Here is a 16,740-nt window from a genome sequence, read left to right as displayed (position 1 = left end):
AGCTGTGAATGCAGTGCACCACGGAGACTGATTTATTGCGATGTGCAGAAGACCAGGAGGCGGGAGCATGCGCAGAAGAGAGCATATTGAAGCTGGTGAGTAACGCATGCGCATTGTAGAAAAAGGAAATAAATCCGAACGAGCAGCGTGAAACATGCGCATGCGGGCCTCGCCTGGCCCTGCGCTAAGGGGAATTCAATTAGTTATTTACGGTAACAGAAGTCGAATGAATTTAGAGCCTCTGCGCTTCCCGTAGTGCGGACTGTACCAAGCCGGCCGGGGGAGAGGTGCATCGCTGCCAGGCCCGGCCGTTCGCCCAGCGCCTTTGGGAAGACGCACGCAGTGGCCGGCTGTGTGACTTGAGGCGCACGTAGGGAGGCGGGTGAGTATCAGGTAGGCCCGGATTGCGATGGGGTCGGAGTGTACGGAGGCTTCCCCTCCCACCCCGCGGTCTGCAGTGCAGTGGCGGCGCCGGCGGAGAGACGGGGCTGGGGGCCGCGGCTGGGTAATGGCAGCGCTGTGAGGAGGGGGAGCGGGGCAGGGACTGCAGCCTCAGGACACGGAGGAAGGAGGGAGGCTGGCCGGCTCAGCTGACTCAGGCCTCTGCTGCCAGGTAACCCCGCGCTGGAGGCGCCTCTGGCTTCCCAGCGAACGCCGGGGGGAAGCGGAGCAAGGGCTTCCCGGCTCCGAGGGGGTATGACCTCCTCGCGCACGGCCTGGATCCGCTGGGCCCGTCTCGGGGGGGTATGTTATCGCCGAGCGTATTTGCTGGCCCTGTGCCTCCCGAGAGGGCTGACTCCTTCCCCCCCCTCCCCAGGGATCTGTTGGCTGCTCCCCAAAACCTCTCGCCCTCGTGACGGGTTTTGTTCTCCTCCCCACGCTAAGCCCCGCCGGGTTGAGGTCCCGGCCATGTTTGGCTCTTTGCACCCGTTCTGAGTTGTTCCTCGCAGGCCCCGGAATCCGCCCCCCGGGGGAATGTTACACCCCCGTCCCCGCCAGTTTCACTTTTGGTTTGGGAGTGAATAATGTGGGTGTGGAGGGGCAGGGAGGCGAGGGGCCCACCGCCCGCTCACTGATTCTGCTCCTGGGCGATTTCCAGGACCCTGGTTGCTGGACTTGGCCAAGTTAGATCTTTTCCATGTTCCAACTTAAGTAGCCAATATCTCTTCCCCTGGCTGGCTCCCCACACTCCACCTTTGTGTGTCTTTTGCTTTCACAACATATTTATATAGCTGAGAACTATTGGGACCTGCATGTGGTCACACAACCTGCATTTATCACATTTAATAGTCCCCCACTCATAAATAGAACATATAACGATGGGAACCAAAGGCTGTCTGCTTCTAATGTTCGATGGGGTTAAAGTGTATCTACCTGGTTTTTCACTAGTGCAAACCCTTGGTGTAGAGAAGACCTGCACTCATGCATCTTGCTCTGAAGTAAGCTGCACTAGTTGGTAACTTTTTATATTAGTGCAGTGTGTCCACGTTGTAGCTACACTTACATGCAGGAGTGTTTGTGTAACACCCCCTTATAGACAAGCCATACTGAATTTTCTGAGGATTAATTAGTTCATCTAAAATGTTTTGAAATTATAAAAAGAAATTATGTAAATACTTTATTGTAGTTTTAACTCCAGCAATGTATCCATCTCCAATAAGCACTCTATCTCAACCAGTTAATATTTGACATTTGTGGGTGTGTTTCTTTCTCTTTTTTGGGGGGTCACAAAGGATCTGAAATTGATATACAGATTACATATATTCAGCACCACTGAAATACAGCTTCATTGGTCCTGCATACCTCATGGGGGAGATACTTTTTTCAATCAAGTTAGTTTCTCATGACAGGAAGAAAACTCTTCCTTGTGTAGAGATACTTAGAGAGAATTGGGGCAGCAACAAACTGGTGTACAGCATGCTACACAACCCTTTTGAGGGGATGTTGCTGACATGATGGGACATGGCTATTAAACCCTGCTCATACAAAAAGTGCCATGGGAGCCTTCAAACTCTTAAAGAGCAGAGAACTTCTGCTTAGGTCTCATCAAAAGTGTTCCCACATATTTTAATATAATTGTGTGATTAATCCTTTTAGCTAAAGACAAGTTACTAATTTTTGTTGGTTGCCAAAGACACGCTTTATTGTGGTTTATGTTTCTTGGTTTCTTTTAGTGGAGTTCATCTTCCTTTTGGAAGACATACCCCTCAAATCTCTTCCCTTCCTGGGATTTTTTTATTTTTATTTTTTAAGATATCGGAGTTGGAAGGGACCTCAGGAGGTCATCTAGTCCAACCCCCTACTCAAAGCAGTACCAATCCCCAGACAGATTTTTGCCCCAAATTCCTAAATGGCCCCCTCAAGGATTGAGCTCACAACCTTGTGTTTAACAGGCCAATGCTCAAACAACTGAGCTATCCCTCCCTCCATTATAACTTGTTGCCATTTTTGTCAATTCATGTTAATAGTAGCAATATATTATCTCTGGATTCTGGAAAATACCTTTTCTTTAAACATAGTAGTGTCCATTTTATAAATGTTTTGAATATTTATACTAAACTGAAAATACTAATACATCATTTGGTGTGTGTTAATAGTAGTAAGTTTGTTTTTTAGCAGGAAAAAAGTTCCTGTTTTAGAACCTAGGACAGTATCTTGATGTAACTTGATATTCTCATCTGTATAAATGTCCAATACTACTCAGAATCCTACTAAGCTCTCTGCCTTCATGTTATTCTAGTGATGAGTTCCACAGGCCAGTTTTTTAAAAGTATTTCCTTTTATCAGTTCAAAACTTGCTGCCTTTAAATTTTATTAAATTTCCCTTTGTTATTGTGGGAGAAGGTAAGTAGAAGTGCCTGATCTACTGTCTCTTAAATCATGCATTATTTTGTATGCATTTCCCATCTTCCCGCTTTGTGTCCTCTCAAACTACACAGACCTAATCTTTGCAGTCTTTATATGCAAGTTTTTCCATGCTTCAGATTGCTTTTGTCAGGGATCTCTGAACACCTTCTATTTCTACTATATCCGTTTTAGAGAAAGTGGCCAATACTGAATACGGTCTACCAACACTTTTTGTCTTTTTGGCTGCCGTTACATATTGAAAAGAGGGTTTTTTTGTTTTGTTTTTTGTTTGTTTGTTTGTTTTTTTTTAATTGTATGCATTTGACAGCACTTTGTCAATTTCAACTATTTTGTTCATGGCCAGGTGCTCTTTTGTCTCATGTGCAAGCATGCACTTCTGTAGGGGGAATTCATATGTACAGTCTTTCCTGTGCCCTGCGAAGGGGTATACCAGTAGCATAAAAAGCTGCTCCTGTTCCTGAGTTTGGGACCCAGAGGGAGTTGGCTTTTATCTAAAGATATCTGGAACTTTGCTTCCTTGTATAGGACAGGCTTTACCTTACCTACTTCTCAGAATTTTGACTCTTTGAAGCACTGATATTCTACCTTCATTCTGAGGCCAACTGTCAATGGCCTTGTTTCTATTGCTTTCAAGCAATCCTTGCTGACCTCAGATTCTGTTTGGACATTGTATAGAAGCCGTACACAGCAACTATGTAATCCACTGGGCTAGGAACCATTCAGTAAGGAGGCAAGATTCTTGCCAAAGTACAGAATGCTACTTAATTAGGATAGTTTTCAGCTAGTAGTGAAGACTCCAGCCAGCAGTTACTATGTAGTAGGTGAGTGTGCTGACACATGCAGTGAATTCCTAAATGTTACCAGGCTAGTACCCTTCAAGTTGATCAGCTTTGTCTTAAATAGGGAGTCATTACTCCTTGAGAAAGGAGACTATTTTTCTCTCGGAACAAGACAGTTAACGTCATTGAATAATAATCCTTTCAAGGCTTCAGTGTAAAACACGAATAATTTTCCAGCAGATCAAGATACATAACAAAGGATGGACTTTCTGGATGATGATGAACTTTCACTGTTGTTCAAGGTGGCTGAATTAAACCTGTTACTGAGTGCCTAAGGATTGTCACTTCAGTATTGTAGGAGATCACATTATCATACTGCAGTGCACAACCCAAAATTTTACACTGAACATCTGACTTTAAGGATGGACTGCCTCCTTCTGTCCCTCCTTCTCATACAAAAGTTCATAAGTACTAGAGAACCTTGTGTATTAAAGTAGTGCTAATATGAAGGATTGTGAGGAGGCATCTCTAATTAAGAATGTACAAATACAGATCTTTCTGCTTCTCATGGACCAAGCACTGCAAGTAGTTGAGCTACAATGCTGTACTCTTCAGTGTCCATTGACTATTTGTCAGGTCCTTGAAGGTACTAAATCATGAAGATATGAAAGTGCAGGGATTCAACTAGAATAGAGTAAGTACCCGATATGTATATAGAGCTCACAAGCATGATCATCTCAAAGTCTCAAGGGTAGAGTCTGTCCAATTCACCATCAAGTGTTAGGAACTATGTAACAGCATGTGAAGAGCATAAGTCTAACTCTTAACTGAAAGGGATAAGGAAGAAACTTTTATGGGAATAACCTTCCCTGCCCATAGGCCCATTGTCTATGCAGGGTTTATTAATTTTTGTTTCTTGCTGCTGCCAGACACAGGATGCTGTACTAGCTAGACCACTGGTCTGATCTAGTATGGTAATTCCCGTGTTTTAAGTTGACTGTCATCCCTTAACCTATGGCTCATTAGTTTGATCACAACATGTGGAGTCAACTCTACCTGGTTTTAGGATTACCAAGTATTCACATAACATAACATTATTAAAACCATTTGGAAAGAATGTGTTGCCTAAGCTACTAACACTTGCTCATTCTGTTAGCAGCATTTGGACGAGTTCAAATACCATTTTTTGAAATACGTTTCTTCAGTGGGTTACAATGTTAACCCTCTGCTTATTTTGTGTGTGCATGTGAAAATATGTATAGTCAGTATAGCAAATTTATACTTGTGTATTCCTCTGGAAAACACAACTTTTTGACAAGCAGAAATATAGAACTATTTTTTCATTGTTAATCATCAGAGTAAGAGGTGGGGCTAGAGTTTTGTGCATGGTCTGACAAATTTTCATGTTAAATATTGGTGGTCTGAGATAGATGTAGGACACACAATACTAACTTTTTTTATATCTTTAATGTATTCAGCATGCTTATACAACATCTGATAAACTGTAAGCTCCTTAGGGCAGGGACAAACTTACTTTGTTCAGAAGCAACCAAATCACATTTCATAACGTTATGTGAGAGTGTTAAGTTGTACACATTCAATGTTCCTGTTAAATGTACATTATAAAACACCCTGTTCAATGCAATTTGGCAGATTTGATGTTACTTTTTAGAGACCTTAACTTTAGTCTTCATAGACTTGGACTTTGTGTGACAATGTTAGAATAAGAGGTGCATATTTAATTTTTTACATAGGGTCCTTGATGCACAATATTACACCAGTGTACATAGTTATAATATAAAGAGAAAGTTTAAAGGTGATGCTTTTAAAGAAATTACTATTTGCTTTAAAGGAAGAAGAGTTTCATGGCTCTACCAGTTACTTTCTAAAAACTCTTGAAACGTGCTGTTTGACTGCTTCTTAAGGTTTAGGAGGTTGAGACTAACACTTTTTTTCCCCCCCTACAGATTAACACTAAATCCCCACAATGTCCCTGAAACCACGAGTAGTTGATTTTGATGAAACATGGAACAAACTTCTAACAACAATTAAAGCTGTTGTAATGTTGGATTATGTTGAAAGAGCGACATGGAATGACCGCTTCTCGTATCCTTTAAACAGTATTTCACCTTCATTTTTCTACATATGAATATACTTAGCACAGAGTGGCCATCGCACTTTGTAACACAGTAATGTGGGCTTGATCCAAAGCCCGTTAAAACGAATGAGATTATTTCACTGACTTCAATGAGTTTTGGATGAAGTGTTGAGAGGAAGACCTGTGGTTTTATACAAACTTAATTGTTTTTCACTGTTGTTTTTGTGTAGAAGTGGAAATAGTCAAATCTATTTTTCACATTGCTTTCAGCAGAATAAATCTTAATAGGTGTAACCAGAGCTGTTTTAACTGTTTTCTTTCCCTTCCAAAGAGGTATCTGTTTTTGTTGTTAAACTCATTTATATCAATCTTCCACTACCCTGGAACTGTTCTTGTTCAAAACCTCTATTGGTTGAGACTCCCCATCCTTATAAGCAAGCTATTTTAATTATACATGGAAGTAAAACAACTTATTGGTTCTAAGTATTCTTGATAGCATGTAAAGACATAATTGTTATAACTTAAATCACTTCAATTAATTAATAATGGCCAGGGCAAAAACTTCTGCCACATTAGAAACTCACATCCTGCTTTAATGCCATTTACCATTTTATTCTTCTCCAGCAGCCAAGGATAAATAATTTTTCTTAAATGTAGTTTGTGGTGATACCCTTCTCTCTTTTACGTATAGTCTTATGATGTGAAGGATCTTATTTTTTGAGAGAGAAGCATAGTTATCGCAACTAAAATAGGCTTGTAGAATAATGAAGAGGCATAACCTACTGACCTATTTTTTTTTGCCTTCAGAGGAAAAAGCTGCCTTGTAATGGGGAATAATGAGTGAATTTTAAGTGACTTCTCAGAGACTCACCTGCAATCTGAATCCTTCTGACAAGCAGTAATTTTCAGATCTAAGAGTCCAGATACTACAGGACAGATTTTGATGCATAGATTTCTACCACATAAATATACCAAAAGGGAAGAAGAGCCTTTTGAGTCTACGTCTGTTTAACAAGCTGTGTTTGCATTTCAGGCTACATCTACACTACAGGGGGGGGTCGATTTAAGATACGCAAATTCAGCTACGCGAATAGCGTAGCTGAATTAGACGTATCGCAGCCGATGTGAGGACGGCGGCAAAATCGACCTCCGCGGCTTCCCGTCGACGGCTCTTACTCCCACCTTCGCTGGTGGAGTAAGAGCGTCGATTCGGCGATCGATTGTCGCGTCCTGACGGGACGCGATAAATCGATCCCCGAGAGGTCGATTTCTACCCGCCGATTCCGGCGGGTAGTGTAGACCAGGCCTCAGAGTAGATGGCTTTCTGTTGTGTCCATGTTGCTGTCCCTAAAGAACAACATAAAATTGAGTTGGTTGCAAGTCTACTTACCACCTCACTTTCAAGGACAATAAGTTCTCTGATGGCTCTTGCATTAGAAACCCTTTTATAATTGCACTTCTGGAGTCATGACTTCTCACCCTGTCTTTAGGACAACCAGATTTAAAAAGCACTGTTACTTCTATAATTTAAAAAGTCACTACCGATTTGGTTTGAGAGGACTTGCATTTTGTCAAATTGTTCTGTTACTCTTTAACTGTAAGTGCAACTCATGAAAACCAAAAATAAGCTGTTTAAGAACTGCATGTTCCAATCTCAAAAGGATGCATAAATCCAAGGTTGTAGCTCTGAGCTGTAGAAGTTAGCCAGAATCTTTAAAAAAAAATAAAAAAAAAAAATTGTAAATTCAATATACTTGCAAATTTACATTTACGTTTTAAACTCTTCAAGAGCCTGCAAAGGAATAAGATAAGTGTTCCTGCCCTGATGATCACCCACCACAGCATTTTTTTTTTTTAAATTGTACATGGGAGCCTTTGGTTTTTAAAAATTCAAGCTGGCAGCATTTCTCGTGTTTCAGAAACATTTGAAATTGTTACTTCATAAATCACTGGAGCTGGATTTTTTTTTAAATCTATTTCAAAATATTACCTTTTTCCTATATAACCCCAATTTGTAACTTTTGTGTGAGGAACCTGGAGATTATTTTTGAACCATGCGTGATAAATTTTGTACTGATCCCCCTTCAGAACTTATTCTGCAGCTCACTGAAGATCAGTCAACTAGAGAACGCACACTAGCACACTCCCAAAATTTGCTTCGTGGAGGCCCTTGGTGTAATTCCTAGGACCCCAGTGGTCATAAACTTTTAACTCTATGTCTAGGAAGGTGGCAGCATGGTGACTATTTTGGCATCTTGCAGCTATAGGAGAGGAGATCTTCTTGGAATACCCTCTGCACCTGCGTAGCATGATGAGCTTCTGTCAGCTTGTAGTTTCTAAGCAAAGATTGGCTCTTTTTGGAGCTGCTTCTAGCTTAAGTAAACAAGTCTCATTGGTGGGTATTCAAAACTTAATGAAATTAGCAAAAAAAATTTCTATACAGTTAGTATTACAGTTTATTTCATATTTGGAACAATCATTTAGTAATTCAGATGCTCTTACAGTGACACTTTAAAAAAAATAAAAAGCTAATTTTAAAAAGCCAGCTTGTTTTTTGTTTTTAAAAAAGTGGATTACACACACACACCAGCTTCAGGTGTCTTGCTTAAATGAACATAGTTTAGTTTGGAACAACCTGTCTCTTAAGATCGTTCTGATTTTAGATATTTGTAAGGGCTTTAACCTTTATACTAACTTGTCTTAAATGTGTATTAAGGAAATGTTACACTATTTGCCTTTATTTTTCTTGCTTTTTATTAGACTTGGTAACCTAGAGAAGTAATGTGGCTAAAGAATTTTGAACTGTGTAATATTAAAACTCTCTCCCTATTTAGCACACTTACTCATTATAGCACCATTGATCAATCTGATCTGTTTATACTATCAACTTTTTAAATAAACTGATGATATAACCAGAAGATAGGTATGAAGAATGGGGAGGAGGAGGAAGTATTTATTTTTTACATGTGGTATGGTATTAGAAACTTCATATTTACTGTGAATAACTTAATATACATATATATATTGTTACAGAAAAAGGAATCCAGTTGATTCTAGACCACATTTTGTAGCAGTGTATTATCGTACACTGCAAAAATGGAGACCTATTTGCAGTAGTTGAGATGGGCTTAGGTGGTCAAAGGTGAGTCCTGGTATTGCAATGAGGGATGGTGCTCTCAAAGGATAACCTCACTTCTGGAATTTGCTTCTCCCCTCTGTTCCAACAGAGCCTGAGGTTTGTTGATCTTCTTTTTATAGGGTTGTCTTTTTATTTAGGATAATTCTCTTTAAAATGATGAAAACAGGATAAATGAGTTTGGGATACCAACTGAATAGTGTTACCTGCTTCTGATAAGGGGCAACTCATAGACTGTCTGTATTTAAAGCATGACTAATTTTTAGCTACCTTTTGACCTTCAGATTTCCTGTCTGCACCTCTGCAGAAATGAAATCGTTCTGGCGTTATTTCACTACACAGTGTTATCACAGTACAGATGCCAGTTTGGTTTTGTTTAAAACTTGTTACTGTAAGTATCTTAGCTATTGAGAATAACTTTTTAATTTAGAAAGTTAATGTATTAATCAAATTAATGTGGCAAAGCTTCTAAGCAGTAACTTGCTGGACACCTGTACTTTTATCAGATTTTATTGGGCTAAGGTAACTAACTGCTTTTTTTATTTCACACACTGTTTAACAGTAAAAGTAAATCTTTAGAAAGCGGATGTTCAACAGTGTAGAATAGTGTGGCATTTTGTTTCCTTTTTTTTTCTGTTCCACAATATGAAGGTCCACATTTAATTGAGAATTCCAGGTGCCTTTGCTTTTCACGCCTGCATAGTCACTTTTTCAGCCAACCAAATAGACTGAGGGACACGTGAAATAAAGGATCCTGTATATAGAATATTTCAATTGGATATAAAATGCCAGCAGCATTTCCTGCTCTGTTCACCCTAACATTTCACAAAGGATTCTGCAAGAGACTAGAAATCTGGGAGTCCGGATTTACATTTTGTATTTTTTTTTTTTTTTTGACACTTCCATCTTAATTACACTTTTAAATAGGATGCCGGCATAATTCTCTTCACATTGGAGTCTGTTGCATGGGCATGGCTGCCAATCTTCAGAATGGGATGTGTCCTTCCCTTGTCAGCTGGTTCCAGATGACTTATCCGTATGAGAATTCTCTGGAAGTTCTGCTTCTGTCTGCTGATGCACATCAGTTCAGAGACTTCTGCTACTATATAATTCTAATCTGGATGGGTTTTTGAACCTTGGGATGTGAGTATTCAGGAGGATTTGGGGACCTCAGAGGTTATGTTGATATTTATTCACCCTCTCTAGATTCTCTCCTTAGCCTGAGGTGAGCCTAGTTTTGCATTGCTGGCTCAGGCACAGTGCAAGTGGCAGCTGCCATTCACAATGTCACACACATGCTCTTGCAACCTTTTCTCTCTACCTGAGGCACAAGTGGCACATGTCCCCAACTTATTTGGCATTGACCAGCTGTCAGGTTTAGGGCTGAAATAAAAGGACAGCTGGCTTCCATTGTTCAAGATAACTCCTTGCATAGTAGAAGCAGGATTCTATTCCATCTCCCAAAAGGTCAGGAGAGACCTCAAGACAGAGATGGCTAGGCACGTCTTAAAGTTTGGAAATTTGTTTATGGGACATATTAGCAGGGATTTTTAATCACCCTTTTCTTAGAGGCACTTCCTTTGTGAGGAAAGAGGTATTTCTTTTAACAAACTGTGAGGACAAGTTTGGCTGAGGAATCACCTCCAATATCGCTAAGCTAGCTATGTATGTGAACTCTCACTCTTTTTTTTTTTTTTTTTTTTTTTTTTTTTGGCCTCTGTTTCTGGAGCCAACAGTTCAGAAGAAAAATCTGTGAAGTACTCAGTCTAAACATAATTCTATCGAAGGCACAACAAATTTGTTTTGCCATGTCTCACTGCTACTCATAAGGCTCTTCCACTTCAACCAAGAAACAAAGTGAGCTTACTCTTGCACCAGGATGGGGAAGGAAGAACCCCCAAAACAAACTTTTTCCTTCTTATTCCTGATACTGTATTCAAGAGAATGTCTGTCTGATTCAGTTACTGTTTGACTCCATTGGCCAGAAAAGGCCAGAGAAGCTGCAGATCCAACCTGAGTTAAATACTTTTCTGAAGGGCCAAACAGGAGTTGGTGATACTAGTGCACAAATTGATAAAATTATTTGCTTAGAGTGGGAAGTTCCTGTGAAATCCAAACAGTATAGACAGTTGCTTATATTCAGCATGCTTACAGAAGCCGAGAAGTAGTTGTGCAGATTCCTCAAGTAGCTGTGGCATCAGCTGTAGTTTCTTAGTTGAGTATAAAGTTTATACTATACAGATAAGGGATACTTCTGATCTATTTGGTCTTTAGGGAAGAATTTTGGTCATAGAATAGCAGGGTTGGAAGGGACCTCAGGAGGTCATCTAGTCCAACCGCCTGCTCAAAGCAGGACCAATCCCCAAATGGCCTCCTCAAGGATTGAACTCACAACCCTGGGTTTAGCAGGCCAATGCTCAAACCACTGAGCTATCTTCCCCCCCCCCCCCTTTGCATTGGCAAGTGTTTTGACAGAAGCCTGAATAATTTATTTTAATAGGATAGCCTTGAATAATGAGTTGGGTCTGTCAGGGCAAGAAAATTTAAGTTTAGTACCAAGAGAGAATTCTGCCATCTGCATTTCTGGCAGGTTGTCTCATTTGACACTATTAAATGACACTATTCTCTACTTTTGCTATCCCTTCTAACCTAGGCAGGTGTGCTTGCTTACTGGAAGGCAGATGGATAGGTGAAGTAGCTTCATCTGTGTTTTATTTAAAAAAAGCTTGTGTTGAGTCATTTGGGCAAAGCAGTTATGGCATCTAGTGAAAGGGACAATTCCTTTACTGTCTACAAGGATGGAAGATTTTCTGAGCCTGGCGCTATAAGAAAAGACAAAATTCTCCATACATTGACAAGGCTTGGAATGAAGATGGGAAGGGGAACTGGGGTTAATCTCCAGAGCCTCTTTAGATCCAGCAAAAGCCAATTTGACGCCTCTTTATCGCACTAAAGTAAGGGCAAACTCGCTATATATTAAAGATAAACAAACTATCACATATACACAGGATTTAGAGGATATGAAGATAGGATATGCTCTGGAGCTGCTTTAATCCTGCTCCTCACAACAAATTATCCCCAGCTTTCTCCAGTCTGGTAGTGACGTATAGTGTCAACAGCCACTTCTAATTTTTGCAAACTGAGGCACTTAAGCTATCCCACAGAGAGCAGCATTTAGGGAGGTTGATTCTGTATTCTTTGTGGTCCCCAGGAAGTATGGCACAGTGAGCACTTCTGGCATTTGAAGGGCACACCTTGCTTAAGAAAATCAGCAAGCTCAGGATGGAAACTCTGGTTTCTATCTCTTTGTCTATCCAGAGTTATTGGTACCCTCATGAAGTTGCTGTGTACTGTGGTGTTCTCTATAAACATCTTGCCTTGGGCCCATGAGGACTCTGCAAGTTTGATCCTCAGAAGCTGGCCATACAGCTCCGTGAAGGAAAAGAAGCTAAAGATTCCACCAAGAGATATGGATGAGAGTCTGCTCAGTTTGAGCACAAAGGGGAACCATGAGTCAGAACTTGTCTTCTGTTACCACATGAGTTTGGAACCATCAGGCTATGAAAGACCTACAATCTCACCTGGACTAAGCACGTGTCTTCATCCATGTCAAAGTCTTGACTATAGAATAGTAAATAAACAGCAGAATCCTGGAGTCTCTTTTCTCTAGAGACACCAAAGTCCTACTTCAGTAGATTCAGTTGCTTGCTTTTATTCAAGAAGGTTCACGCTTGACTCTGCAATAGAGTGGATAAGCAGGCTGCAGCTTCGCCTGGGAGTAAGTGTCTCAATGAGAGTTTTTCACTTTAGTGTCCCAGTGGGGAGTTACCAAGTTTTGGACCTCTGTGTCAAATCTCAATGCAAAGATGTGCTTTTCAAGGACAAGAATGCCAGGGAGTTGGTGTCTTGGTAACCATGGCTAAGCCACCGCCTGTATGCCTCCTCCCTCCCCCCTTCCTCAAGCCAAGGATCTCCCCAAAATCAGAGTGCACAGAACTATTCACTGATCTCCATCCAGGAGGATGTGGTGGTATTCTGTAATGGAGTATTTGAGAGACCACCCCTACCATCATTCTGCTGCACCTTCTGTGTTTGGGTTCCACCCCTGCAGCCAAACCCAGCCTGTCTGTGGACAAGAAAAAAATTGAGATTACTTTGTCTCCACTATTCTGTTTTCTGTGCTACAGTATTGTGGAAAGTGGGCTACATTTGCGTGTTTCCCTGAAAAATCAGGCAGCTTGCTGAAAGCTAAGATGTCATATACCCATAGAAAATCCTTCCTGAATAAAATGGATGCGTTCCAACATGACGACATAGTGAATATCCTCAATTCCCCAGAGAAGCCCTACTGTATCCATTCATCCCATGTATCAAAATTTCTCAAACTGGCTAATCTGCACTCTAAGTTATCAACCTGGAAATTCAGCTAGGTCCTGCCTTTTCTAATGTCATCCCTATGAATCATTTGGTATAGTGCCAACCACGCTGTTAAATGATTGATAAATTTGTTTTACCAGGATTTCCACCCAATATTTCCTTCTCTCTTTGCATGCTGAGGAGAACCCTTCTTGTAATCTCTCTGTGCATGGAGTATTATATTAATATAAAACTTTACAATTCTTGGCTTTTAAGATGCCAGCTGCCACATAAACCCCTTTCTGACTTGTTTATTTTTGTACTTCAGTATTTTCATATTATCACTTGCATTTAAAACTAAGAATTAGGTTTGGAAATTTTCTTTGAAACCTCTTTGTATATTCTTTATTGGTGTTGAATGAGCAAATGGCTTGCCTGCTGTCCATCTCCTTTTAAACTTTTAGCAGGCATGCAAACATGCCATCCTAAAATAATGTAGTATATGATTAGAGGAAAATGGGTCACGTGTGCTATCTTGCAGTTCAGATAACCTTTTGTATGCAAAGGTTTATTTCTGAGATACTGTACTTCTAGCGTGGTTGATTACATAAACTTGGATCAGCATGAGTGGGTTTTCATTTTTTCTTTTGCATTTCTATTTTAGAAGATTACTAAGCAATATTAACCTAAAAAAATGACCTAGTGTCCCTAATGCCATCTGTATGGGAATCATCCTTATTCTAAAATGTATATGGTTTCTTTGACCAAGTGATAGTGTTGGGAAAAAAATTACTTTTTCTAGTAAACTTTCCAAACTACATGCTTTGTGCTTGCTTTAGTCACACTTAACTAAGCAAGTCTTAAGAGCAAAAGTGGATCCATTCTTCAGTGTCAGTTTCTCTCCATATCCCAAAAATAGCGAGCATAAAAATTCTAATATCTTAATCATAATTGTATATAGGATGGAGATGATTTTTGGCAAATAAAAAGAATCTATTTTGGTTGAGAGTGAGAAGTAATTATTCAGTTTTTGAGATTACCTAATGTTCGTGTATAGTGGAGTTTTTTTGTGGGGTTTGTTTAATTGTTAGTGTCCTTGTCTAAATAAGAACCTCCTAAGGATTTCCTTTTTTGAGATAGCTAGGTTAAAGATAAAATACTGTAAACTTCTAGGAGATTCTCCTTTAGACAGGGACACTAGTAATTTTATTTAAAAAGTCACAGCTTCAGAAACCAGTGAAGTTATATTTCTTACAGAGCAAGGTAAATACTTCTCAAAAATCCATCTACTTCATTGTTTAGTCTCCACTACAAAAGTCTTCTTTTACTAATACAGTTGTTAAATACTAGGATTCCAAAACATATATAAATTGATTTTTCTTAGTATGTGTGGTGGCAATTCAGAGTTCATACATCTCTAGAAATGCAATGAAGTGGTAACTTATCTTAAGACTATTTGCTTTTAGTAAAGCTAATTATGCAAGACTTTAAAAAGTGCGCCTAAATTCATCTTTAAACAATAAGGGACCGATTTTTCAACAGTGCTGAGCACTGAATTGTTGGACACCCAGCACTTTGAAAATCAGGCCATTTGTTTAGGTGTCTAAATGTGTACTTTGGCCAAGGTGTTTTTAAAATGTGTGCCTAATGTCTTACTGTTGCAAGAAATGGTATCCAAAAGTAATGTGCATACACCTGTATGACACATTATAACTGTTTGTTCTGTCCAAAATGTGAAAAACATAAGTATAACCTTAAATTTACAGAACCTGTTTAAAGACCCTTTTAAACCTTGACTTCAAACTCAGGGACATTTATGCTTTATGTGTGGCCTATCCAGAACCTCTTGGAGAGAGACTTTATACCGAGACTAAATTTTTTTTGGAAAATCATGTACGCCATTTGCACAAGGTAACTATTATATGACGAAAAATATGCATGTTTTGTCACTGTACATAACAGAAATTCTGCCAGTCCTATGTGGATAGATGTAGCTGACAAGGTTCAGAGTACATATTCTTGCTGCTTTCACTATTCCTTAAAGGGAGTATAAAACATGGTCTCATAACCCAAAATATATCTTAGTTTTGTTACATTTTGTTGGCTTGAGAGGGAGTGTAAATGTATTTAGTGTGACTGGATAATTTCAACTAAAATTATTTGAATAGTTTTCCAAAAGTGTCGTCTACTTCTTTATATTTTACTGGGAAAAAAAGTTGAAAATAGGAGGGAGGGGAGAGATGGGGAAGCACAGAAAATTAGATTACCAAAGCATTGTCCAGTTGAGGATTTTCTTTATAAACATGTACTCATGAGGATATTTCAGCAATTCTATTTTTGTCAATCAAACTATATTTCTTCCAGCTTGCAGTATAAATTCAGTTTCCCTGAAATAAGGACTGGCTCAGTTTGTCCTTGTGGCTTGAAGTACACTATTGAAACTCATAGTAATCAATTGACTCTCTTATGCTGTCAAAAATACTGCACATGCATGTATACACAATATTTTGCCATTACATTTGGAAGTAAACACTTATAATATGGCATGTTTTTTTCCTTCAAAGCGTGTTCTGGAATCTGAAGAACAAGTACTGGTTATGTATCATAGATACTGGGAAGAATACAGTAAAGGGGCAGACTACATGGACTGTTTATACAGGTAAATTTTGCCAACAAGTTTTTTAAACAATGTAACTGGAGATCACTGGAGTAAGAAAGTTTGCGGATAATTTGTAGAGAGTTGATTAAAGGATGCTGTAGAAGATGACATTGCTCACATAATATGGTGGCAGCTTTAGCCATGGTTAGAATATGGCCCAGATCGCTAATGACTATAGTGTTATAATTTGATAATGGTCTCTATGAAATAGGTTTGTGGTCTCAATTAGTGTTTAGTGCAGTGGTTCCCAATCTGTGGAACACATGCTAGTGGTCCACAGAAAGTTGGCTGGCCAAGTTGTGCCAACTCCCTTCTCTGTTTCTACATGCTACACTGCATTAAAGATAGGAGGGAGCTCTGTGTAGCTCGAAAGCTTACCTCTATTACCCACAGAAGTTAGTCCAATAAAAGATATAGCCTCACCCCACCTTATCTCTCTGTAGTTTACTAATGTCATTGTATGTAAGAATTGTTTGAGTGAATGTCCACGCAATTTCCATCATTGGTGCAAATAGAATCTGATCTTGCATGCAAGGGCTTTTTTGAATAGCAGTGTCCTTCCTTTGGGGTGGCACCTGCACCCTGAATGGCCACTTGATTCCTGTAGCAAAAGGCATACAGGACAGTGAGGCCTCAACCATCACTCAGTTCCTTCTTACTGCCTGTGACTGCAAGATGGAACATCAGCAGCATCTACATCCCTTGCTTCTAGGGATTAGGCTATTACTTTAGTAGCTTTTTGGTAGGTTAGAGTAGTTAGTAGGTTAGATTTGTTAGGTTTCATTTTTGCCCACTGACATTTAAAATAAAACCCCTTTATGCATAGCTGTTTTCTTTCCATGCA

General features: G+C 39.7%; 1 protein-coding gene across 1 annotated transcript in view; it reads left to right on the top strand.

The window, feature by feature from the left end:
• The first annotated feature begins 265 nt into the window (after positions 1–265).
• The window catches only part of CUL2 (cullin 2), a 98,086-nt gene continuing 81,611 nt past the window's right edge, over positions 266–16,740 (top strand). The window contains exons 1-4 of the mRNA XM_065398175.1: positions 266–382; positions 5,615–5,753; positions 15,046–15,148; positions 15,802–15,896. Coding sequence (XP_065254247.1) covers positions 5,635–5,753; positions 15,046–15,148; positions 15,802–15,896 — 317 coding nt within the window. The 5' untranslated portion in view covers positions 266–382; positions 5,615–5,634. The remainder of the gene's footprint in view (positions 383–5,614; positions 5,754–15,045; positions 15,149–15,801; positions 15,897–16,740) is intronic.

The sequence above is a fragment of the Emys orbicularis genome, chromosome 2 (genome assembly GCF_028017835.1).
Source record: "Emys orbicularis isolate rEmyOrb1 chromosome 2, rEmyOrb1.hap1, whole genome shotgun sequence".
Classification (NCBI taxonomy): Eukaryota; Metazoa; Chordata; order Testudines; family Emydidae; genus Emys; species Emys orbicularis.
Note: the sequence above shows the minus strand (reverse complement) of the source record. Positions and strands in the feature narration are given on the sequence as shown.